This window comes from Astyanax mexicanus, chromosome 8 (genome assembly GCF_023375975.1).
Source record: "Astyanax mexicanus isolate ESR-SI-001 chromosome 8, AstMex3_surface, whole genome shotgun sequence".
Classification (NCBI taxonomy): domain Eukaryota; kingdom Metazoa; phylum Chordata; class Actinopteri; order Characiformes; family Acestrorhamphidae; genus Astyanax; species Astyanax mexicanus.
The window spans coordinates 4,584,865-4,612,411 of NC_064415.1; the positions used below are offsets into that span (position 1 = coordinate 4,584,865).

General features: G+C 39.2%; 1 protein-coding gene across 2 annotated transcripts in view; it reads left to right on the top strand.

The window, feature by feature from the left end:
* ptprn2 (protein tyrosine phosphatase receptor type N2) overlaps positions 1 to 27,547 on the top strand; it is a 365,871-nt gene that overhangs the window by 13,506 nt on the left and 324,818 nt on the right. Inside the window, exons 1-2 of one of the 2 annotated variants that reach the window (XM_049481945.1) lie at positions 11,435 to 11,511; positions 19,276 to 19,326. In XM_049481945.1, the coding sequence (XP_049337902.1) occupies positions 11,499 to 11,511; positions 19,276 to 19,326 (64 nt within the window). In that variant the 5' untranslated portion in view covers positions 11,435 to 11,498. Of the gene's footprint in view, positions 1 to 11,434; positions 11,512 to 19,275; positions 19,327 to 27,547 lie in introns of those variants that run through there. The other variant, XM_049481944.1, reaches the window with a different exon arrangement.

Genomic DNA, 27,547 nt, shown 5'->3' on the forward strand with positions numbered 1-27,547 from the left:
ACATTGGCATATTGGCTGTCCTCCGAGGGCCAGATGTAACTTATAAATGTAATAAAATGTAACCAAATGTAATATGTAAATGAATGTAATTACTCCTTAATGTTAAATAACTCTCAATATATTATTTATTCAATCAAATATTACAGTTGCATGGAAAAAACGTTTGCTTGTTGCTCTATTAACATAAATCCTTTTAATTTGTCATGTCATGAAATCCAAAAACTCCATCAATCAAGAACCAAAATATTCAAGTGAATAGAAATGACATCAAGTTATATTAACTTTGAAATTATTAACTGAAATAAGGCTTAATAAATATAAAATCAAAAATTGTGAGCTGTTAAGAACATAGCATTTCCTCAGATTTAGCAGTTCCTCATCCAACCACTAGTGGGAGCTGCAGCAGCAGCACCACAAGTCCGCAGTCTTTACTGAGTCAGAGCTACAGCCCAGCCACGGGCTACAGGGCTCAGCTCAGCCAGTCTGGAGCGTTTTTAAAATTTTTAAGTTCTTCTGTGTATGAAATAAAATAACCCCACTAACCGGATAATACAGCTCTCTACAGTTCATCTTTCAGCCCAATCAGCTAACAGCAGCCGTTTAGAGCATGAGTCACTGCTGGGATTACATTATAAACAGGTCAGTTATCGCGCTGCTAACCTCAGGAGTTTAGTGGACACACCACGGCTGCAAGGTTAGACTGTTGAAGGCTACTGAAGACTATTAAAGGCTATTGGAGGTTATTGAAAGGGTTATTGAGGGCAGAAATCAGTAAAGGCTGGTTAGATAAGTGATTCACGTCCTCGTACTTTGCTGCGGTGAAACTGCGACTAGCGCTGTCACAGTGATGTTTATTAACGTCATTAAAACAGATTTTGTCAGCTATTGTCTTATAAATATTTACACAGAACTTATATCTCTCCTAAAAAGCGTTTATTTTGGTCAGTAACACTCTTCGTAACACAAAAGGCATACCGGTCTTTCGCCTTGAAGCACAGCCGTCCGTCTGCATCAACTTCTCTTTTTCTGGACATTATGGGATAAACATTTATATGTCTCAATTCCACCCGCGAAGTTACACCTTCCCTCCGGCAGGGTTTCCACATCAATGACTACACTGCCGTGTAGTGGCAGTAAGCCGTAACTTTGCGGGTAATACAATCGACAAGCATTGTGGGAAATGTATTTTTTTGGTCAAAGAACGCTTCTGACTTATTTATTATAGACACTAAGATCTTACAAGCTCTCGCGGGCCACATAAAAAGACGTGGCGGGCCACATTTGGCCCGCGGGCCTTGTGTTTGACACATGTGGAATAGAGGCTGAATGATTTCTCCACTTTTCCATCTTCATCTCTCTCTCCCTCTCTTTCTCTTTCTCTCTCTCAGTAAATTATGTAGGGGGTCAGTTGAGGAGGTCAGTGGTCTAATCTTGGCTTTGGCGTCTGTGTAGCAGACTGGCTATGTTTGGCAATACTGGCCTTACACTATATGTCCAAATTCTTATTGCACTACTGGTGAAACTGTGGAATATGGAGCTCCATCCACGGCTATGCCAAGGGCATTTGGGGACCACAAGCAAAATGGACAAAAAAAGCTAAAATAACTGTTCTAGTTCAATTCTAGCAGTGACTGTCTGGCAGTTAGCTAATATAAACATTACCTATATATGTTGATACTAGCCTACCTGCTGCTAAATTACACCATTTGTACAAGACATGTAGGCCTATTTCATTTAATGTAAATGATCACTTACCTCTGTCTTGTTTTTTTTTCATGATTGCTGACGATACATATTTTGCAGACTGCAGGAGTGACGAACCTGGCTGGCTGTTGTACTTTCCTGCATTGACTATCACAGAATTTAAAGTCATTGCTTTCAGGCCACAGGCCAGCTCAGGACCCCCGGCCAAGTGATTGGTTTGCTCGCCCTGTTGCAACGGGTCTGACTCCATCCGATACTTTTGGATGGATGAGTTGGGGATGAGTTGGGGATGAGTTGTTGATGAGGTGGAGAGCTGGGGATGAGTTGGGGATGAGGTGGAGAGTTGGGGATGAGTTGGGGATGAGTTGTTGATGAGATGGAGAGCTGGGGATGAGTTGGGGATGAGGTGGAGAGTTGGGGATGAGTTGGAGAGTTGGGGATGAGTTGGGGATGGGTTGGTGAGTTGGGGATGAATTGGTGAGTTGGGGATGAGTTGGAGAGTTGGTGAGTTGGGGATGAGTTGGAGAGTTGGGGATGAGTTGGAGAGTTTGGGGTGAGTTGGGGATGAGTTGGTGAGTTTGGGATGAGTTGGTGAGTTGGGGTTGAGTTGGTGAGTTGGGATGAGTTGGAGAGTTGGGGATGAGTTGGAGAGTTGAGAATGAGTTGGATAGTTGAGGATGAGTTGGTGAGTTGTGGATAAGCTGGAGAGTTTGGGGTGAGTAGGGGATGAGTTTGTGAGTTGTGGATGAGTTGGCGAGTTGGGATTGAGTTGGTGAGTAGGGGATGAGTTGGTGATGAGGTGGAGAGTTGGGGAGGAGTTGGAGAGTTGGGGGTGAGTTGGGGAAGAGTTGGTGAGTTGTGGATGAGTTGGCGAAATGGGGATGAGTTGGTAAGTAGGGGATGAGTTGGTGATGAGGTGGAGGGTTAGGGATGAGTTGGGGATGATAGTATGACTTTCTTGTAGACAGTAGAAATAGTTACTCCAACAACAGGATAAACATTTTTAATTCACACATTTAAACTATTATAAGAATGTTACAAATTAGGAGTTAATAAATGTTCTTCTTCACTAAAGTGTCCATTTATGAAGAAACAAGATTTTGGCCCCAGATGAACTGAATGCAGGTAAAAATCACCTCACAGCACTTTTATTATATATTTTTACATGGGATCTTCAGAGCAGCATTAGACGCTGAGTCAGTCTCAGCACTATAGATCTGTAGAGCTTTCCTCATTCAAACACATTTATAATTCCTCTAATAGGATTAGGATTATTAGAGCTACTTATACCAGGATCAGTCTGAAGCTTTGAGGCTGAAATTACAACCGAGAGAACATGAGGCTGACAGGCCTGAAACCCCCCAACTACCCCCCCAAAAACAACATCCAGCTGATCTGAACCAGATACGACTGTCTGTTTAGCTTAAACCAATGACCTTATCATAAATTAATTACTCTATCAATACTATTAGTTAGTAGCTTTGCATTGTCTATGAGAAAACAAATCAGCTCTATAACTAGATAACCTAACCTAACATTATCCCTAGGCAATTCATTCTCACTAATTAACTCAACATTATCAATGGACAATTCCACTTTTTCAGCAAATAACTCAATGTTACAACTAGGAAAATCAATATTGTCACAAGATAATTCAACATTATCACCAGGCACTTCAAGATTTTCACAAGAGTTATCAACATTATCACTAGGTAACTCAACATTGTCACTAGATAACTCAACATAATCAATAGGCAATTTAACATTATCAATAGACAAGTTAACATTATCACTAGGCAACTCAACATTGTCACTAGGCATTTCAACATTATCACTTGTTAACTCACCATTATCACTAGGTGACTTAACATTATCACTATGTAACTCAAAACTATCACAAGATAATTCAACATGATCACTTGCTAACTCAACATTATTAACAGGCAATTCATGATTATCAATAGATAACTCAAGATTATCAATAGGCATTTTACGATTATCACTGGATAAATCGACACAATCAATTTATTAATTAATTATAGTTTAGGAAATTAATGTTTTTTTCTTTACCTTCTGCAACAGTCCACACTATGTGAATATATATGAACAAATATACAGTACAAATAAACCCAATAGACCATATACGTACTATCAGATATTATTGAAGTCATGATCATTTATTGTACAATAAGTGGATCATGTAATTATCGTGAAAGGCCTAGTCTGGATGGTGTAAGATTTTAAATCTTCAGCACCTCAGATGCAGCAGCAGTCAGATTCAGGGTTTGCTGTTCTGAGATCAGCGCTGGCTGAGTCTGGCTGTGTGTTTGGGGGGATTTATTAGAGGAGAGAGAGAGTGTGTGTGGTAAAGCTTTACTCCTCAGAGAGAAAAAAGCACATTAGTGATTGTTTACACAAAGCAGAATGAATCATTTAACATTGAGATCCTGCAGAGTTCTGAAGCTGAACTGCAGCTCAGAGTCAGAGTGTGTTCATGTTCAGGTGTGTTTCTGTGCTATAAAGTTAATATTTGTATGAAAGTGCTTTATGTTCCTCCTCTGATGGAGTGAGATTGGGTTTTAATAAGGTTTTATCTTCAGCATCTAGTGCTCAAATCAGCTCTTAATATCCTCACTGCAATAAAACAAGATTTAAAAGCAGCAAAAACAATTACGACAATAATAAAGAAAATAACTGACAACAGCACTGAATAAACACAACAATGACATGCCAAAAGTCATGGTACAGCAGTATGCAAATTAATTATGTTTAACGTTTAAGTGTTACATCAGGGGATTACTCGGAGGACCTGTATAAGGGTTGTACACTGGCTAACATGCTCATGGCAAGGCACTGTGAATTATGGAAGTTGTAGTGAGGGCTGATAATAGTGGGTGCAGGTGAATTATGGGAGTTGTAGTGAGGGCTGATAATAGTGGGTGCAGGTGAATTATGGGAGTTGTAGTGAGGGTCTGATAATAGTGGGTACAGGTGAATTATGGGAGTTGTAGTGAGGTCTCATAATAGTGGGTGCAGGTGAATTATGGGAGTTGTAGTGAGGGCTGATTGATAGTGGGTGCAGGGGAATTATGGGAGTTGTAGTGAGGGCTGATTGATAGTGGGTGCAGGTGAATTATGGGAGTTGTAGTGAGGGCTGATAATAGTGTGTGCAGGTGAATTATGGGAGTTGTAGTGAGGGCTGATTGATAGTGGGTGCAGGGGAATTATGGGAGTTGTAGTGAGGGCTGATTGATAGTGGGTGCAGGTGAATTATGGGAGTTGTAGTGAGGTCTCATAATAGTGGGTGCAGGTGAATTATGGGAGTTGTAGTAAAGCTGATAATAGTGGGTGCAGGTGAATTATGGGAGTTGTAGTGAGGTCTCATAATAGTGGGTGCAGGTGAATTATGGGAGTTGTAGTGATTGCTGATAATAGTGGGTGCAGGTGAATTATGGGAGTTGTAGTGAGGGCTGATAATAGTGGGTGCAGGTGAATTATGGGAGTTGTAGTGATTGCTGATAATAGTGGGTGCAGGTGAATTATGGGAGTTGTAGTGAGGGCTGATAATAGTGGGTGCAGGTGAATTATGGGAGTTGTAGTGATTGCTGATAATAGTGGGTGCAGGTGAATTATGGGAGTTGTAGTGATTGCTGATAATAGTGGGTGCAGGTGAATTATGGGAGTTGTAGTGAGGGCTGATTGATAGTGGGTGCAGGGGAATTATGGGAGTTGTAGTGAGGGCTGATAGTGGGTGCAGGTGAATTATGGGAGTTGTAGTGAGGTCTGATAATAGTGGGTGCAGGTGAATTATGGGAGTTGTAGTGATTGCTGATAATAGTGGGTGCAGGTGAATTATGGGAGTTGTAGTGATTGCTGATAATAGTGGGTGCAGGTGAATTATGGGAGTTGTAGTGATTGCTGATAATAGTGGGTGCAGGTGAATTATGGGAGTTGTAGTGAGGGCTGATAATAGTGGGTACAGGTGAATTATGGGAGTTGTAGTGATTGCTGATAATAGTGGGTGCAGGTGAATTATGGGAGTTGTAGTGAGGGCTGATAATAGTGGGTGCAGGTGAATTATGGGAGTTGTAGTGATTGCTGATAATAGTGGGTGCAGGTGAATTATGGGAGTTGTAGTGAGGGCTGATAATAGTGGGTACAGGTGAATTATGGGAGTTGTAGTGATTGCTGATAATAGTGGGTGCAGGTGAATTATGGACTTGTAGTGATGGATGATAGTTGGTGCAGAGTGAGTGTCAGTAGATTGACATTTTCTTCTGTCAGAAACCTGTAAAGAAATATTTTATGCAAAAGTCATTGGACACAGTACTTTTACAAGGTCTGTCTCCGCTGTGGATCTCTGACGGTCAAAAGAAAGTGTTCTGACATTCTTTAAGCCTGGATATGATTCACTCCTCAATCTAGTTCTTTATCTCCCTCTCTCTCTCTTTCTCTCTCTCTCTCGTCCTCTGCTGCTGTGTTTAATGGGCTTTTGGCAGGTGGAGGAGACGCTGTTAGAGAAATGAGAGACTGTCCTTGTTAGATGGCAGCAATGATGGTTAAAGAGAGAGAGAATTGCACACACACACACACACACACACGTAAGGCCATTACTCTTGACTGTTTTTTCTTTACCTGAGATGAAAAAAGAAGAGTCTTGCATCCCTCAGTTTTTCTGGTTTTAATGACTTCAGTTTTCAGGTTTTCAGCAACTCTTAAAAATTTAAATGCTTCCAAATGCTTTTTAGAACAATGTGATGAACGAGTGCAGACCACACCCATGCGGCAGTGGTGATCAAGGCCCTTAACTCTTTCTACTCTGTGTTAACTCCATAATGATTGCTGATTCATGGGCATCGCTAAGGGTGCTTGAAGAGTGCATGCTTAAAAGTGAAGGTAAAAAGTTGATTTGTTGTTTTTTTAGTTTATCTCTGATGGGGGCAGGAGGGGGTTCACTGGGTGTTCAGCTCTGAGCTGTTTGACAGTGTATGCAAGAATCAGAATAACTTGACTTTGGTGACTTTTTGTCTTATTTTGAGTCAAGTTACTTAAAATAAGTTGAAAATTCTAAGTAAAACTGAATAAGATTATTATTCCTAAAATAAGTCATGCAACCTTACCCTTACACAATGCTTAGTAAGCCACAATATTATCAACATTCTTATCAGAGAAAAAAAAGGATGAATTGCCCTAGATTTAGTTTTTTGCAGTGTGATGATTTGTTTGGTTTGGATGGAGCTGCTCCGGCCATGGAAACTCATCAGTTCATGAGTCTCTCTACATCCTACTGTTCTTGATCTAATCTGAAGCTACATGATGTTTGGAGGTGTGTAGTGATGATGAACTCTGAAGCTACATGAAGTTTGGAGGTGTGTAGTGATGATCTAATCTGAAGCTACATGAAGTTTGGAGGTGTGTAGTGATGATCTAATCTGAAGCTACATGATGTTTGGAGGTGTGTAGTGATGATGAACTCTGAAGCTACATGAAGTTTGGAGGTGTGTAGTGATGATGAACTCTGAAGCTACATGAAGTTTGGAGGTGTGTAGTGATGATGAACTCTGAAGCTACATGAAGTTTGGAGGTGTGTAGTGATGATGAACTCTGAAGCTACATGAAGTTTGGAGGTGTGTAGTGATGAACTAATCTGAAGCTACATGAAGTTTGGAGGTATGTAGTGATGAACTCTGAAGCTACATGATGTTTGGAGATGTGTAGTGATGAACTCTGAAGCTACATGAAGTTTGGGGGTATGTAGTGAGTGATGAACTCTGAAGGTACATGATGTTTGGATATGTGTAGTGATGAACTCTGAAGCTACATGAAGTTTGGAGGTGTGTAGTGATGAACTCTGAAGCTACATGATGTTTGGAGGTGTGTAGTGATTGGGTTAAAGGCATCACAAGTATAGTGAATATGGTTGTGGCTTGTCAACCTAACAGATCTAGGAACAGAGGAGGGGAACTCTGGGGCTGAAGCTTGGGCTGCAGTTCTGGGAGGCTGGTGCAGTATTTTTGGAAGCCAGACCCCCTGTCAGTGGGCCGGTGGGAATAGTTGAACAGGTCTGGAAGCAGCTCCTTGAATCAACTCCTTTAGGCCCATTTAAACTGCAGTCCATACATTTCATTCAATGTGTTTTCAAAAATTAATGCAAAAAATGTCATTTAGTGTTAATTACTTCCTTTCATAGATGTAAAACATTTTTCCATTCATTACTCTGTAGGTAGAAGTTTAGATACTAGTGTTTAAAATACTTCTGTAGAAGTTCAAGTATTTTTACTCAAGCTTTTTACTCTTTAAGTAAAAGAGTAAAAGTACTGGATTCAAAACTACTTAACGTATAAAAGTAAAAGTAATGTAAGGAGAAAAAAAATAAAGCAATTAAGAACAGAAGCTTAGGCCATGCCCACAGAGTCCTATAGTGCACTACCTCTGGCAATAATGAATGAAAATGTTAGTTAAAAATGATTGTCAATTAATAAATAATTGAGATATTCTGTCGTAAGTAGTGTTAATTAGTGTACCCTTATTGTAAAGTGTTATCTTTTTCCCTTTTTAAATAAGCAAATCAGATCATCTCATCAGTTTAAAACTTTTAAAATGTATTCATTACACCATTAAGTATTTTAGGTTTTTAAAAAGTTAACCTTAAAAAGTTACCTGAATTTTGTTCCCGTGAACAATACTGTATAAAAATGCTGTTTTCTGTCTGCAATGCACACACATAAAGACTCCAATAGAATCAATATAAAAAGTCATTTAAAAAAATCAATTAAAAACATTGAATTGTTTTTTTTAATATCCATTGCATTGGATGCCTGTGTTTAACATTTTTATTTTAGATGTAATAGTAACCTTTTTTACTTCACAAATCATCCATACACAGTAACATTAACATGATAAAAGTGTTCCAAATCACATAAAATTAGTAAAACCTAGCTTTTTTTGCCTCCTTGGTTCTAGTGCTGCCATACTCAAATGTCTGAGTTGCTTTTTTATTTTCTGACGCAGTGGGTGGGGCTAAGATATTGTAATTCCTTATTGGCTGGTTAATTTTCTATTCTGATGGACAATAGGCTTTAATCTGTGTTATGTGGTCAGTTATGGCTACACAACTCAGATTAAAATATTTATGTTAGTTTTTAAGATCCATAAAAGTCCTATCCAATCAAATCACAGCAGGTGATCTGAGGCACGGGGAAGTCCTGATTGGCGGCGGTGGATCGGGATCCACTGGATCAAGATCAGAGCAGCGGTTTGTAAGGGATCAGTTATTGGATTTTAAATCCTGATCCGACTCCAGTCCGCAGTTTTACTGCAGCAGAGCGCCTTCCACCGTCCTCAGAGCGCATTAACACACATTATCCTCACTGTCCACAGGTGAGGAGCCTCTCAGCAGGTAAATACACACCTGGATAACCTGTTTATAGCCTTTTAGTGTGGAAATATTTAACAGTATAGCAGGAAAACACAGTGGAATAACTGTATTTTTTGTGTTTTGACCGTTAATTATCACTGTGCAAATGTGTTCATATTATTTGTTACATACTTCATTAGCTCTTAAGGTGACCCTTCTGTTTATTTATGGCTATTTTTCAAAAACTACAGCATGAAGTGTTTATTTGTGACCTCCTTTTAGTAAATAAAACATATAAAAGAGGTTTATTTGAACTGATAAACCCGACGTTGTTTCCAGTTAGCAGCCAAAACAAGGCAGAAGTTAACTTTTAATGCTAACTCTCCATTCCACCTTAAATTGGGCAGTACTGGCACTGTGTGTAGTTAGTTAGAGCAGCGTAACTGCTGCAGCTTTTAAGGTGGAACGGAGAGTTTGAATAAGAGGACGGGTTCGTAAAAACAACAGAAATTGTTAATTTATGACCTTATTGTTGTGAATAAGTCAGAAAAACTAAAAAAAACGGGCGTCGTTTCCAGTTAGCATACAAAACAAGGCAGAGGTTAGCTTGTAATGCTAACTCTGTATTCCACCTTTAATTTTGAGGCACCTCTGCACCTGGCGCGGAGTGTAGTTCATTAGAAGAGCGTAACTGCCGCAGTTTTTAAGGTGGAACGGAGAGTTTGTTTAAGAGGACGGCTTCAGTTTAGTTTAATTATCCCTGCTGTAAATGTAGGCTTTTAATGTGGAACGGAGAGTTTAGTTTAGGTTAATTAGCCGAGAGCTCTGCTTTAAGCGTAGGCTTTTAAGGTGTAACTACGGTGGCCGAGAAAGCCCAACGCAGTGCAAATTGAAAAGCGCTGCAAAAGCACAAAACACATCCATCAAAATTACAACACAGGCGCAGCAAATAGAAAAACGCGCTGCAAATAGAACCACAACACAACGGAAGTGAGTCACAACACAACGGAATTTTCCCGGGGGACCTTAAAAGATGTTTATCTGTTTTCTACACTGTTTGTCCAAGAGGAGAAAGCTAATGTACACAAAAGCAAATCTTAGCTAGCTAATTAAGGTTTGACTGGGCTCAGTTGTACTGTTTTGGCTCAAAATACATATTATTTTGGACAATATATTAACTATGTTATTGTCATTTTAAGATTATTTTATTCCACATGCACGACATGTTAATATCCCTATTTTCCCCTTAATTGTTGCAGTCCAGTATATGTCCAGTATTTGGGGTGATTTTTTTTCATTGAACAATGTATGAACAGTTCATTGATCAACAGCTTGTAAGTAACAATGGAAGGTTCATAACATTAAAAAAATATTAAGTAGGGTTGTAACAAACAATTATTTTGATAGTTGATTCATCTGTTGATTATATAAAATAATTAATTTATTTTTTAATTATTTGGATATAAATTGAAAAATCTATAGTCAATTCCCAGCATTATATGTATTCAAACCAAACTGTCAGAGTCAGAAAAGACCTTGAAAAAGGCATACAATTTATAGTTTTAAGATGTTTTGATTGATTTTCTATTATTTTGAATGTAGCTGACATGTAACTGTCACTGCTTAAGGTGGGACAGAAAACTCTCTAAAAGCTAGTAAGATATAAATTTACTAAAAATGAGACATGTCCTGTTTTTAATTACTCAAGCAGGCTCTAGTGAAGTGAAGAAGATACTGGAAAAGTAGAACTTGCCACTTGACTAAAACTACATCTCTTTTAAGGTGGAACAAGTGGAACAGAAAACCAATGAGGGTTAAATGTGGCTAAAGCTAACTTGTGAATGAGATATATATATAAATTTATTAAAAACTAGACTGATCTTATTTAACTACTCTAGCAGGCTCTAGAAACACTGAGTGAGAGAAAACATAACTTACAATAAATCTCCTTCATCGGTGGGTTCAGCATGCATCCACCTTAATAGAGCTTTACTGCCATGGCTTTGGTAGCAACTGTACTTATGTATAACAATGCAAACGACTGAACCAATCGATTATTCAATTAGTTGCCAGCTATTTTAATTGATCAGTTCTTACAGCCTTTTTATTGACATGTAGACATACTGTGCGATAAAAGTGAATCAAACTCTACACCTGTAGGGGGAGCCCAAGAGGGAATGATGCTAATTCTCACATACTGCTGCTTTAAATCAGGTGTGCTAATTAGGAACCCACTATTAACTGATGGTTAACTGATCTTCATTTGTGAATCTCCTCCATAAACAATGCTGTAGAGTTTTCTGATGAATGGCTGCAGCCCTGCTCACCTGCTTTCTGCATTCTAGGACTGGAGCAGATCTGTATGAAGCTCAGCGAATATGAATCTACTTTAATCTATTATTGATGAGAGCAGGGATGGAGGAGAGCCTCTACGCAGATGTGCTTCACAGGTGCAGCAAACGCACAACAACACACTCCACACACTGCAGAGAGAAAACCCACAAAATACTAGAAAACCCAGCTTATTAAAGACAGACAGGGTCGGGCACAGAGTCAAGAGTACACAACTTTCTACAGTCAGTCACAAAGTCCTACTGTCATTAAACAGCCATGCTTCTACAGGTTTAGCGCAGTAAAGAAGAGGTTAATGTTATTTAAGCAATAATAGTATTATTGCGATTATACCACAGTTCCATTATCGCTGTTTATTGAAAGATTTTAAAGAGTTAAAGTGGAGGAGAAAATAGGATCTGTTTGGTTATATAAACACTCTGCCAGTTAAAATAGTTCTGTTTTTTAGCTGCATTTGTGCTGTTTGGCTTGTAAGCGCTGTATAGTTGCTAGGTTACCTGTATGAGGCGGATTAATACATGGAGAGCTTCGGTTACAGTGCATTACCGGCTGATAATGGCACTCATAGAACGCCTCTCAGCCAATCACATTGCAGGGTCGAAACTTACTGTGTTATATTTATTTTTTATTTTAAGTCAAAACAGTGGCTGCAACCAATTTTTAATAGTCGACTAATTTGACGATTATTTGACCGATTATTCGATTAATTACAATACTTTTTATGATGCTCTTCCATTTGTGTTTCCTATTAGTGAAGGATATGATCTAATGCATATTTTACTGCATCTTAACAGCTAAACTTTTAGAGCCCTAGACAGATTCTGAGACAGGACCTAAACAGGACATTTAGATAGTTGATGTAAAATATAAAATTACAAAACATATTATATGAGACATTCATACAAACCGGATGATGAAATAATAACAGAATTTAAATATTAATTTGAATTTTGCCAGATTTCGATAAAAATGTACTTATTCTATTGTGTATTATTTGTATATTATTTGTTTATTTATTAGTATTTACTTATTTTAGAATTAACATTTCCATTTGTATTGCACTGTTGAATTACCTCTGTAACTTTAGTTGCCAGGTTTGCAATTTTTCCTGCCCAACTGGGAAAATTCAGGAGTGCATTTTTTTATTACTTTTATATTTAATGCAGCCACCAAAATAATACATTTAATTGTGAGTACCTGAGGCAATTTAGATATTGGACTAGTTTAAGCTTCTAACAGGTGGGTTTTTGACAGACTTTTTGCAGTATTTATTTATTTTTTGCTGGATCTGGCAACCCTGGCTGCAGCTCGCAGTATCCCATAGTCTGCTTTCTCTTTCTATCACTCCAAGCACAAGAAAATGTGCTTCTATATGTGGGATTTAAACACTGGTAATGTTTAAATGTATAGTGAACTGATGTACAGTGAGTACGGGTGTTGTCTTGTCCCTTATCTGGTGTGGTTACATGTTTGAAAAGTCCATTACCCCACTCATGCTCTGTACTGCACTTAATATTGTCAACAAATCTTTATAATTGATTATGTCAACTAATCGCTGCATGTATAAATATACACACACTCTAAAAATGGCAGATTTCACACTAGTTTATGAAGCTGGTAAGTGCCTGTGGTTATTTATCTGTCCTGGTTATTTAAGCATGATGAATGTGGCGGTGGTGTGTTCTCACATGTGGTAGGATCGTGAGCAGGTCTAGGGTATTTGGGTACATTAGAGAGGTGTGTGTGTGTGTGTCTGAATTGAGGTCAGTGTGTTATTTTTATCTCGCTGAGTGCACTCATACATCTCCTGTAGTTAAACAGGTTCGGAGGCTTTGAGGTGAATTAGAAGGTGAACAAGCTCAACTGACCCGCGAGGAGTGTGTGTACGACCTGACATTAACAGAGAGAGAGAGAGGGGGAGAGAGATGGAGTGAAAGAGTGTTTACAGTTGTTCAGTCCATGCTGTGCCTGCAGGTGTGCTTTTTAATATCTACAGCTGTAGCATTAGATAACTGCTGCAGAAAAACCCATTAAACCCAAAGACAATGATAGATAGATGGATTGATGGATGGAAGGATGGAAGGATGGATGGATGGATGGATGGATAGATGAATGTTGTATGTCATTTGGCTTTACAATAAAACTTTGTTGAAGCTATCCTTCAAGTGCTGCAATAAAAAACATGAGTAAAATATAAAAAAAGCATTTCTATATAATACTTATAAATAAGAATGTAGTGGAACAAATAAAATATAGGAAAATAAAGAGAATACATATTTGGGTGTGCAAAGATATTAATATTTAGTAATTAAATATGATTAGGTTGTGAGTTGTCCAGTGTAACAGCCAGACTCACTTACTCCTTTGGTGTAGACCGTGCATCTCAGCCGCCTTCCATCTCTTTGGGTTAAGGAGTCTAATGGCCTGTGGGAAGAAGCTGTTGCAGAGTCTGGTAGTGGAGGCTTGGATGCTCCAGTATCTTCTGTGTGAGGAGTCTTGTGTGAGGACATCATTAATGCTGGGGGTTTTGCGGTTTCTGTGGGTGGTGTAGATGACCCCGATGGTCTTCTCAGCGTCCACGTAGGCCTGTTACAATTACTACAATTATCGACTTATCGTTCCAAAAATGGACATGACCTCAATTAATTTAATAATCGTGATATCGTCTATTGTGTTTGCACTTACAAAATGCACTTATGTTTATAGTGGCGGTGGGTGTGGCTGCAGTGTAGTGGGCGTGGTCTGTGGAGAGACACAGGGAGTGAATTAACTCAAAATGTATTAAGAAAAATGCCCTCCATCAACACCCAAAACAAAAAAAAAGAAACATAGTAACGGCCCAGTGCGGCTCTAGTAGACTGAAGGCTGAGGCAGGGTCCAATGCAGGCCAGCTGGGACAGACCGTGGCTGCACATCATATCATGGTGTAGGGCAGACCCATGGTTCCCGTGCCTCCACACTTTGCAATGTGTGTGTATAAGAAGAATCTTCTATAACCTACTTTGGTTTAAGCTGCAAACTTTTCAGGTTTTCAAGTAGGAGCGTGAACAGAAATGGAATGTTTATTGTCTTTAAAAGGGTCATTCCTTTGTTACGATATTATTTTATTAGTGGCAAATTAGTGGTATTAAAAATGCAAGCAATATGGTTTATCGCAATAATTACAAAATACAGGCTAGTTTGCAAAACGTTCATGTTATTTGCTATATGGACTATTGTTATAGCACCATACATAACATCCCATTATTCACTTCACCTGGCATTTGTATGTATGTTTTGTTTTTTGAAGGGTTCCTGAGCAGCTCTCTCACTCCCTGTGTGAAGGTTGTTCATCTCCAGCTCTGTGGATCATAGCAGTTCAGTAATGACTCTGCTGTAACACACATGACTCAGCTCACTGAGGCTTTGATAATTAGCAGATGGAGTGAATCAGTTGTGACAAAACGGTGTAAACACTCCACTGCTCATTTAGTCCTAACACTAAAGTGGGCGTCAGAACCTTCCACAGTAATTAAACACATTCAGTTCATTACGCATCCACTTTAATCCCTCCTGTCCTTTAATAGAGACATTATTCACCTCCCCGGCCACTTTATCAGAAACACCTCTCTTTTAGCTTAACAAAGTGTTTAATGAGTGGACGCACTAAAGTATAGATAGAGAGGTGTTTCTAATAAAGTGGCCAGTGAGTGGAAGAAGTACTAAAGTATAGATACAGAGTTGTTTCTAATAAAGTGGCCAGTGAGTGAAAGAGTGAAAGAAGTACTAAAGGATAGATAGAGAGGTGTTTCTAATAAAGTGGCCAGTGAGTGAAAGAAGTACTAAAGTATAGATAGAGAGGTGTTTCTAATAAAGTGGCCAGTGAGCGAAGAAGTATTAAAGTATAGATAGAGAGGTGTTTCTAATAAAGTGGCCAGTGAGTGGAAGAAGTATTAAAGTATAGATAGAGAGGTGTTTCTAATAAAGTGGCCAGTGAGTGGAAGAAGTACTAAAGTATAGATAGAGAGGTGTTTCTAATAAAGCTGCCAGTGAGTGGAAGAAGTACTAAAGTATAGATAGAGAGGTGTTTCTAATAAAGTGGCCAGTGAGTGAAAGAAGGACTAAAGTATAGATAGAGAGGTGTTTCTAATAAAGTGGCCAGTGACTGTAGGAAGTACTAAAGTATAGATAGAGAGGTGTTTCTAATAAAGTGGCCAGTGAGTGGAAGAAGTACTAAAGTATAGATAGAGAGGGGTTTCTAATAAAGTGGCCAGTGAGTGAAAGAAGGACTAAAGTATAGATAGAGAGGTGTTTCTAATAAAGTGGCCAGTGAGTGGAAGAAGTACTAAAGTATAGATAGAGAGGTGTTTCTAATAAAGTGGCCAGTGAGTGAAAGAAGGACTAAAGTATAGATAGAGAGGTGTTTCTAATAAAGTGGCCAGTGAGTGGAAGAAGTACTAAAGTATAGATAGAGAGGTGTTTCTAATAAAGTGGCCAGTGAGCGGAAGAAGTACTAAAGTATAGATAGAGAGGTGTTTCTAATAAAGTGGCCAGTGAGTGAAGCAAGTACTAAAATATAGATAGAGAGGTGTTTCTAATAAAGTGGCCAGTGAGTGGAAGAAGTACTAAAGTATAGATAGAGAGGTGTTTCTAATAAAGTGGCCAGTGACTGTAGGAAGTACTAAAGTATAGATAGAGAGGTGTTTCTAATAAAGTGGCCAGTGAGTGGAAGAAGTACTAAAGTATAGATAGAGAGGGGTTTCTAATAAAGTGGCCAGTGAGTGAAAGAAGTACTAAAGTATAGATAGAGAGGTGTTTCTAATAAAGTGGCCAGTGAGTGAAAGAGTGAAAGAAGTACTAAAGTATAGATAGAGAGGTGTTTCTAATAAAGTGGCCAGTGAGTGGAAGAAGTATTAAAGTATAGATAGAGAGGTGTTTCTAATAAAGTGGCCAATGAGTGAAAGAAGTACTAAAGTATAGATAGAGAGGTGTTTCTAATAAAGTGGCCAGTGAGTGGAAGAAGTACTAAAGTATAGATAGAGAGGTGTTTCTAATAAAGTGGCCAATGAGTGAAAGAAGTACTAAAGTATAGATAGAGAGGTGTTTCTAATAAAGTGGCCAATGAGTGAAAGAGTGAAAGAAGTACTAAAGTATAGATAGAGAGGTGTTTCTAATAAAGTGGCCAGTGAGTGAAAGAAGTACTAAAGTATAGATAGAGAGGTGTTTCTAATAAAGTGGCCAATGAGTGAAAGAAGTACTAAAGTATAGATAGAGAGGTGTTTCTAATAAAGTGGCCAGTGAGTGAAAGAAGTACTAAAGTATAGATAGAGAGGTGTTTCTAATAAAGTGGCCAGTGAGCGAAGAAGTACTAAAGTATAGATAGAGAGGTGTTTCTAATAAAGTGGCCAGTGAGTGGAAAAAAAGTACTAAAATATAGATAGAGAGGTGTTTCTAATAAAGTGGCAAGTAAATAGAAGCAGATAAACTCTGTCTGAGATCTTTAATTATGCTTCTCTGTAATCTATCTGGTGCCAGTGAGAATACAGGCTTTGTGAAAGAGGTGTGTTGGGCTGTGGGGAGGGGTGTGTTGGGCTGGAGAGGGTAATTAATTGTGAAAGCGGATCAGAACCTGAACAGGATTAAATGAAGGAGGAAGGAAACCCGATACGCTGCAGGGATTCAAGATAGCAGTAATTAAACGTATAGCAAACATGCTAACTTATACCAGTAATGAATGGAAGTTAATAGGCATTAATTAGCATCATATTATAATGCTTTGTTGTTGTGTTCCTTATAAATGGTATCTATTTTCAGAGTTAGCATGTTTTTATAATGATCAGTGATCAGTCTAGATGTATTTAGCTAAAGGCAGCTGGACACAACATGTCCTAACACTAAAATAAAAGCTCAATAACTCATGATTTGTTTTAGAGTGAAGAAGTTCATTTAAATAATGCTGAAAACATTTTAAGACTAGAGCCTATATTAGGGGTGAAACAATTGCTCGAGTACTTAGAGAACCTTGATTGCATAAAATGGGTTATATAATTGTAAAGCTCAAAGCACGGCATTTACACTTGACTTTTAATGTGGCGTAATGCTCTTACGAAGGCACAGTGATAACACCTTGTTGATTTCTCAGCTTCATAACTCAAGAATGCTACATCACATCAGCATAAACCATATATATGTCTACAAAGATCTAGAAAGAAATCCTACTGTTTGTAAAATATGCAGCGTCTTTGTTCTCCAGTAAGGATTAGTGAATAATCCATTGTGGAAAACAGTAAAAAAAAAAAAAAAATAAATAAATAAATAAATAAATAATAACTGATCTAGAGATAGAGGGCTGAGAGAAAGACAAAGACAGACAAGAGACCATAAGAAAGACAGAAAGGAGAGAGAAGGAGGAAATGGAGGGGGAGAATGAAGGAGACAGGCAAGCAGAGGACAAGAGACAGAGATTGACAATCATTCTGATCCTTTTGGGGACGTTTTGTCAATCCTTTTGTATTTTATTACCAAAAAGCTGTTAAAGGTTTTCTGGACACATCCACACACACATCCACACACACATCCACACACACATCCACACACATATCCACACACACACACACACACACACTCAGTATTGCTGTACTTCCGAGCTTTTCCACTTATCATCCATGACGTCCTTCTCTGTGTTATCTCCACCGAGACAGAAGTGTGTGAGAGCGTGTGATTGTATGTCTACCTGTGTGAGGACATGACATTCTGGACAATCAAACAAAGGAAGCTGCTGCTGCATAGGAAAAATAAATAAATAAATAAATTGAGTAATTTAAGTTCTGAGGAAAATGCTGTATAAACAGTTGACTAGGTGTAAATGTTTTTGTACATTTAGAGAAGACAAGAACACTGCACACCAATGCCACAACCTCATCCCAGCTTTAAAGCATGGTGGAGGGAGCATCCAGGGTTCCTGCAGGTCCTTAAAAAGTCTTAAATGTCTTAAATTAAAATATGGATAATTAAGGTCTTAAATTATCGTGAATTTACTGTAAATTTGCTGTAGGTATTAAATTTTCAGATGGTGCGTTTAATACCAATGAGAGAAAACAGTTAGCAAAGAGCTAGCTGACATACTGACTAATATGCTAACATTCTAAAATACTAGCTTTAGCTAGCTAAAGCGAGCTAGCTAACGTTACCAGGCATAGAACTAAGGTTAGCGGAAAGCGGTGAGAAAGCTAACATATTAACGTTAGCAGCAAGCTAACTAACGTTAGCAGCAAGCTAGCTAACATACTAATTTTAGCATTACCAGGGATAGAACTCAGGTTAGCAGCAAGCTAGCTAACATTGTCAGTGAGTTAGCTAACGTACTAACGTCAGTGCGAAGTTAGCTAATGTTACCGGATAGAAAACTAAAAGAATTACGACTATATTTTTGGGTCTTAATAATATTTATTGAGGCCTTAAAAAGCATTAAATTTGACATTTAAAATGGTGTAAGAACCCTGGAATCATGATTCAGGACTGAGAGTTAGCTATGCTAAGTTGCAGCTAGGGAGTCCAAATGCACATTTTTGTACTTAATGAATCCTGTTAAATGTTTTGGATGATAATGGCACCTGTTTCCTAGATTGATTTGAATATAAAACAGTGCGTGTGATCTTGCTTTCTGTTTTTGTGACTCATTAATGTGTGTATAACCACATTTCTCTCTATAGTCTTGTTATGAAGATGAGTTATTGAAACGCAGCTGCCGGCAGCGCATGTTTCTGCCATAAACGCTGCTGAATTTTATTGGATTCACTGCTTTGTCTCATATTGTTTTTATTGCTGTTTTTCTGCCCCTCTAATGAGTGCGATGTGTGTGTGTGTGTGTGTGTGTGTTTCAGGTTGTCTCTTTGAAGATGATTTATGCGAGCCGTATGAAGTTTGCGCTAACGGTGAGTAGATATGTGGTGACTTATTTTCACTTGTCTGCATTAGTTAGCAGCTCAGAACGAGCTCATTAACTGGGGAAATGGCTTACGATGGGGAAAAGTGACGTTCTGACCCCCGGGACCCGGAGCGCTGCAGTGGGGTGATACAGGCTGACTGCACTGATCTGTCTGTTCACTTTAGTTCCTGTGGTTCAGTCTTGCTGGCTGGAAACATGGAGCAGCTTTATGGGATGGGTAAACATGAAATGTGGAGCCTCTTGTGATTCTTTTAGTTTTTCAGATGAGTTTGGATCATGGTTTAGGTGGGTACTTGGGGTCTCTGAACCGTATGTTAGGATAGCAAAGATAGAAAGATGCAGGGTCTTCATATTTACAGTATACAACCTATAGCTGGACGATATGCCCCCCCCCCAAAAAAAATCTTCGATAAAAAAAAAACGGGAAAAAAAACGACAACAGATTTTCGATTTAAATCGATTTTTTTCCCTTACTAAAATCTCCTAAAAGTCGATTGAAGTCGCTAAATGACGTCATCGCCTAATTTGCATAATACATGTTTTTAAATCTGTAAAGGATTAACATTGTGAGAGAAAAAAAAGTGAGTAAAAACTCTCTAAAAATGTTAGAAATTATACAAATGAACTCCAACAAATGAACAACTTCTGTTGCTTTTTAAATAGGCAGTCACGTCTCAAAGTAACTTTATTTTTTTACGTAAATTACATAAATCAGTTTTTTGCCGTGTTGTTAAATGTTATTATAAGAGGGAGGGGCGGGCCTAAGCTCAGGGGAGCATCGGTGGTGAAAATTAAAACTCAAAGAAAATCTATTTTCATAAAAACACATCGTCCTTAACTGTAAATTCGAATTTATCGATAAAATCGATTAATCGCCCAGCTCTAATACCTCTGGCAAAAATGGTGGAATCACCGGCCTCTGAGGATGTTCATTCAGTTGGTAATTTTGTATAAAAAAAGCAGATCACAGACAGGACACACGACTAAATCATTTCAAATGGCAACTCTCTGGCTTTAGGAAACGCTACCAAGAAATCAAGAAAAGAAATTGTGGCAGTCAGTAAAGGTTAATTATTTAGACAAAGCACATTGAAAAAATTATGTAATCACTCCATTCTGAGGAAAAAAATATGGAATCACCCTGTAAATTTTAATTCCTAAAACTAACGCCTGCATCAAATTAGATCTGCTTGTTAGTCTGCATCTAAAAAGGAGTGATCACACCCTGAAGAGCTGTTGCACCAAGTGCACTGACATCGTAGAACGTGGCCAAGATATTAGCCGGAATGCTAATGCTGCAGTAGGGATGTTGGGTGAGGCCAGTAGGAATATAGGACTGGTCTCATAGCCAGCATGCTAACGCTGCAGAAGCGATGTTGAATGAGGCTATCACTCAATCACTCTTACAGTACTCTGAGAGTGATGGGGACAGAGTGATTCTGTCAGAGAGTGAGGAGGAGGACAGACTAATACTGTTGACAGTGATAGACTGTCCCCATCACTCTTTGTCCCCATCACTCTCACATTATCATTCCCGGTCCCCCATCACTCTGTCACTTTTTGTATTTGTCACTCTATCGCTGTCAGCAGTATTAGTCTGTCCTCCTCACTCTCAGTCCCCATCACTCTTAGTAGTATCACTATTAGTTCCCTTCACTCTCTGTCCCCATCACTCTTAGTAGTATCACTCTCTTAGATCCTGTCACTCTCAGTCTATCGCTTTCAACCGCATCACTCTCTGTCCCCTTCACTCTCTGTCCCCATCACTCTTAGTAGTATCACTCTCTTAGATCCTTTCACTCTCAGTCTATCGCTTTCAACCGCATCACTCTCTGTCCCCTTCACTCTCTGTCCCCATCACTCTTAGTAGTATTACTCTCTTAGATCCTGTCACTCTCAGTCTATCGCTTTCAACAGTATCTCTCTCTGTCCCCATCACTCTCTGTCCCCATCACTCTTAGTAGTATCACTCTCTTATTTCTTGTCATTTTCGGTTATTACTCTTAGCAGTATCACTCTCAGTACCCATTACTCTCAGCAATATCACTCTCTTAGTTCTTGTCACTCTCTGTCCCTATCACTCTCTGTCCCCATCATTCTCAGCAGTATCATTCTCTGTCCCCATCACTCTCAGCAATATCACTCTCTTAGTTCTTTGTCACTCTCTGTCCCTATCACTCTCTCTGTCCCAATCACTCTCTGTCCTTATCACTCTCAGCAGTATCACACACTCTGTGTCCCCATCACTCTCAGCTGTATCACTCTCTGTCCCTTTCACTCTCTGTCCCCATCATTCTCAGCAGTATCATTCTCTGTCCCCATCACTCTCAGCAATATCACTCTCTTAGTTCTTTGTCTCTCTCTGTCCCAATCACTCTCTGTCCTTATCACTCTCAGCAGTATCTCTCTCTGTCCCCATCATTCTCAACAGTATCACTCTCTCTGTCCCCATCACTCTGTCCCCATCACTCTCTGTCCCCATCACTCTCTGTCCCCATCACTCTCTGTCCCCATCACTCTCTGTCTCCATCACTCTCAGCAGTATCACTCTCTGTCCCCATCACTCTCTGTCCCCATCACTCTCTGTCCCCATCACTCTCTGTCCCCATCACTCTCAGCAGTATCTCTCTCTGTCCCCATCACTCTCTGTCTCCATCACTCTCAGCAGTATCATTCTCTGTCCCCATCACTCTCAGCAGTATCTCTCTCTGTCCCCATCACTCTCTGTCCCCATCACTATCTGTCCCCGTCACTCTTGGCGTCAGTCAGAGAGCAGTGTGAGTATAGACGGGAGGCTGTTGGATGTATTTGCATTTGTTTCATTATAAATCTGTAGTTCAGTCACAGAAGCCACTCCGTTTCACACTGACCACGCTTCAACAGCCTTCAAACTGTTCATTAATAACGTGTGTGTGTGTGTGTGTGTGTGTGTGTGTGTGTGTGTGTGTGTGTGTGTGTGTGTGATTTCCCCAGCGTTTCTGCAGGGGAGCTGTCATACTGCTACTGATTTATACAGAGAGAATGAGAAACCCCACATCTATTAAGGCACTGCAGAGAGAGAGAGAGAGTTATAGAACAGAGAGAAAAGGGAAAGAAAGACAGAGAGAGAGAGAGAGAGGCAGAAAATGGATGTCAAATTCTCTCAACGAAAGAATAGTATGGGTAATATTTATCGGTGTGTAACGCATGTGTAACGCATTTGTAACACACTGCTGTTATGATAAGGAGATTGCCGGTTTGAGTCCTGTTCATGCAGCTTGCCATCGGCTGCTGGAGCACAGTTCCAGGCCTTGCTCTCTCTGTGTGGGTACAGTAGATGGAGCTCTTTTCCCCTCATCACTCCTAGGGTGATGTGGATCAGCACAAGGCTGCGTCTGTGAGCTGATGTATCAGCTGTGTTGTGGCATCACTAGTGATAGGGGGAGTCCTAATGAGTGGGTGGAAATTGGGGAGAAACGGGGATAAAAATAAAAAATGTCTCAGCATGTAGAGAGTTGTAGAGGTTCTTAATGTTCTTCCTGTGGTAATCCATCCCATGCAGCTCCAATGTTGTGGTAGGGGATGGTAGACATAGTATCTGTGTCTTTAAGAAGTAGGCTGTTAAACTGTATGCTTGTTCACATATATAACACTGAAATGGTATAATAGCTTTATTATGCTATTTTATTATCATTATGTCAGGGTTATTAAATAATCTTAAATGGTCAATAATTTCTGGGACAGTATATCTTCCACAAAATGTTATTGTGATGAGCATAGGCGGGAGGGAGAAAGAGAGGTATATATGGAGAGAAAGGTTTAAAAGTAGAAGATAGAATAAAAAAAATGTATTTAACATATATAGAGAGAGAGAAAATGGGCGAGAAAGGGAGAAAGAGAGGGATATTTAGTAGGGGTGGGCAATATGGCCCTAAAATAATATCACAATATTTTAAAGTATTGTCACTATAACAATACTCTTTGTGATATTACAAAACAGTAATTTAAAAAATCAAAATGCAACAAAATGGAAATTAAATTTTATTGTTGCATACGATAAGATATAACACACCCCTAATTGAAATATAATAAGAAAAAAAATCAAGAAGTCAATGATCCAGAATCCAGTCATGATACTAATAATAATAATGCGCTCCAAATATCTCCATATATCCAGGATTAAAGTAAAATCAATGATACTGAACAGATATAATCTGTCTCTAGTAGATATATAATAAAACAAGGGAAATGTAGGGAAATGAAAACAGTGTGATTTTCTTTTGCTAAAAACAGTAAAAAAAAAAAAAAAAAAAAAAGGGGGTTTAATATCGTTCATGATAATAAAAAATGTGATGTGATATGAAATTGCACACCTCTAATATATATAGAGAGAACGATTAAAAAAAGTAAGGGATTGAAAAAAATGAATTGAATAATTTTGAGAAGGAGAGAGAAGTAAAAGACAGAGGAAGACCAAAAAACATAATTGAGAGAAATCAAAACAGACAGAGCCAAGTAAAATGATGGAGAAAGAGAGAGAAAAAAGAGAGACAGAGAAAAGTAATATGCAGAGGTGTCGTGGAGGTGTTTGATCCCTCCGTTGTCTCCCTCCCTCCCTCCACTCCTCCCTCTCTTTGTGCTGCTGTTTATCTGCTGTATGGGGAGTGATTAAGAATGGCGGCTCTGTGTTTCCGCCGCCGCTCCGCTGGGTGGAAGGCTTTGTCTGTTGAATAGATAATGAATTTAAAGAAGCAGCTCTGAAGGGACGAGTGAGATTAGGGGGTAATTTCTACATTCATTCATCTTTCATCGAGTTTTTACTTAAATTAATATCTACTTAAAACCTGTTATTGATGTGTCAGCTTGATTATAACCCAGAGAACACGGTTCCACTGCTCCACAGGGCTTTAGAACCCTCTAGCCCATAGCATTAGGCCAACAGGTTCATTTTTATATATCTGCTCCAGATAGTCCTATTCTTTTGGCAGTACTTCCCTACAGAGAATTAACAAGCTGTGGTTGTCATGGGGTGTCCCATAACTTTTACCATGTCCCCTGGAAGCTAAAGAACGCTGCACTGACCTGTGGGATGTGTATCTGGTGTCTCTTGCCTGTTTTAATGGACAGTTCTAGCCAGATGCTGCTGGTCACCATCATTACCACCCACTGTACTGCACTGCCCACTGAGGATGGTAATATTAGCCTTCTATGTATTCCTGGTAAACATTTGACACTGTGAATCAAGGAATGCTACCCTGTTAACATTTCAAAAATGAAGTTTCCCATTCATGCATCCACCTATCCATCCATCCATCCATCCATACTTCCATCCATATTTCCATCCATCCTGCCATCCATACTTTCATGCTTCCATCCATCCATTCTTACTTCCATTCATACATACTTCCTTCCATCCATCCATCCATACTTACTTCCTTCCATGCATCCATCCATACTTCCATCCATATTTCCATCCATCCTGCCATCCATACTTTCATGCTTCCATCCATCCATTCTTACTTCCATTCATACATACTTCCTTCCATCCATCCATACTTACTTCCTTCCATGCATCCATTCTTACTTCCACCCATCCATTCATACTTACTTCCATCCATACATACTTACTTCCATCCATCCATCCATATTTACTTCCATCCATCATTCCATCCATCCATATTTACTTCCATCCATCCATATTTACTTCCATCCACACATACTTACTTCCATACCTACTTCCATCCATCATTCATACTTACTTCCATACATACATATTTACTTCCATCCATCATTCATACTTACTTCCATCCATCCATATTTACTTCCATCCATACATACTTACTTCCATACCTACTTCCATCCATCATTCATACTTACTTCCATCCATCCATATTTACTTCCATCCATACATAGTTACTTCCATACCTACTTCCATCCATCATTCATACTTACTTCCATACATACATACTTACTTCCATACCTACTTCCATCCATCATTCATACTTACTTCCATACATACATACTTACTTCCATACCTACTTCCATCCATCATTCATACTTACTTCCATACATACATACTTACTTCCATACCTACTTCCATCCATCATTCATACTTACTTCCATACATACATATTTACTTCCATCCATCATTCATACTTACTTCCATCCAGCCATATTTACTTCCATCCATACATACTTACTTCCATACCTACTTCCATCCATCATTCATACTTACTTCCATCCATCCACACTTACTTCCATCCATCCATCCACACTTACTTCCATCCATCCTTCTATCATCCATCCATACTTCCATCCATACATACTTTCTGCCATACTTGCTTTCATCCATCCATACTTACTTCCGTACTTACTTCCATCCATCTATACATACTTACTTTCATACTACCTTCCGTCCGTCCATACTTACTTCCATCCATACTTACTTACTTCCATCCATGTACCCATCCAGGTTTACTTCTATTCATACATCCATACTTCCATCCATCCTTCCATCCATACTTCCAACCATACATACTTTCTACCATATTTACTTCCATCCATACAAACTTACTTCCATACGTACTTCCATCCATTCATACGTACTTCCATACTTCCTTACTTCCTTCCTTCCTTCTTCCTAGTAGCTTTGTGTTCAGCTTTGTGTTCAGCCTCGCTCACAAGATAACACCTCACAACTTGTGCATATAATACAGATGTGGGTGTTTACAAGCCGTCCACTAAGGCAACACTTCATAATCAGGCCATGTACCTCAGGCTTTAGGCTTTATAAACTATAAATAACTTTGTTACAACATAAGCTTAATTGTTTTTATCACAATAAATACTGATATCTAATTATTGTATATTGCCCTGCTCTATCAATAGGCTACATGCAGAACTATAGACTCAAAGGTGACTGGAGTCTTATATGCCTTATATGCGAGGAGCAGGGTTTCGTGTTCAATCCACTGTTGTAAAGGGAGCCAGTGAAGCTTAGTAAGCACAGTGGTGATGTGTTCAATCAACTCATTGCAGCTGACAGTACGAGCAGCGCAGTTTCGGCTATAATGGAGCTCATGAAGGAGTTTGTTTGGAATCCCAGAGAGGATAGAGTTGCAGTAATCAATCTTAGAGCTTACAGAGGCATGGATAAGAGTTTCACCGCTGTGCGGAGAGAGGGCAAGAAGTATTGTTTGCATTGTTGCTTAGAAGAAGAAGAGTAGTTCATCATTCATTAATAACATGATGTTGTAATGATCAAGGTTAACGCTAGCGCTGTAAGTTGTTACATGAAACATTTAGAAACAGTCTGCATTTCCCACAAGCAGCTTCAGAGGGAGCTCTTAACCCTGCAGGTTAAGGTAGCGCAAGGTAGAACGAGGCAAAGTTAAGTAGAGCGAGGTTGGATGAGGTAAACCGAAGTTAAGCAAGGTAGGAAAAGGTAAAGCAAGGTAGATTAGAGTAGGATGAGGCAGAAAGAAGCAAAGTGAACTAACCAAATAGCCAACAAATGCATCCATCTGAATAACCAACCACCCAACTAACCAGTCCATCCGACCAATCCACCAAGCATCCAACCCATTCAACCAACTGCCAACCCAACCAACCAATTTAACCAACCCATTCAATCAACCAATTGCCTAACCCAACCAACCAACCAACCAACCATCCAATTTAACCAACCCATTCAATCAACCATTTGCCTAACCCAACCAACCAACCAACCAATCTAACCAACCTATTCAACCAACCAACCAACCAATCTAACCAACCTATTCAATCAACCATTTGCCTAACCCAACCAACCAACCAACCAACCAACCCGTTCAATCAACCATTTGCCTAACCCAACCAACCAACCAACCAATCTAACCAACCCATTCAATCAACCAACTGCCCAACCAACCAACCAACCAACCAATCTAACCAACCCATTCAATCAGCCACCCATTCAACTAACCAACCATACGCTCAACCAACCTGTAAATTCCAACCAACGTCTAATTACAGAATGAGGTAGAACGAGGCAAAGAGAATTGGAGCAGGTTTGGATGAGTTAAACCGAAGTAGTTCGAGGCAAGACAAGGTAAAGCAAAGTAGATTGAAGTAGGGCAAAGTAGGACAAGGTAAAGTGTGAAGTAAAGAGAGGTAGGATGGAGTAAAGTGAAGTAGAGTAAGGTAGGATGAGGTAGAAGGAGGTAACAGTACAGTATGAATATGACTGA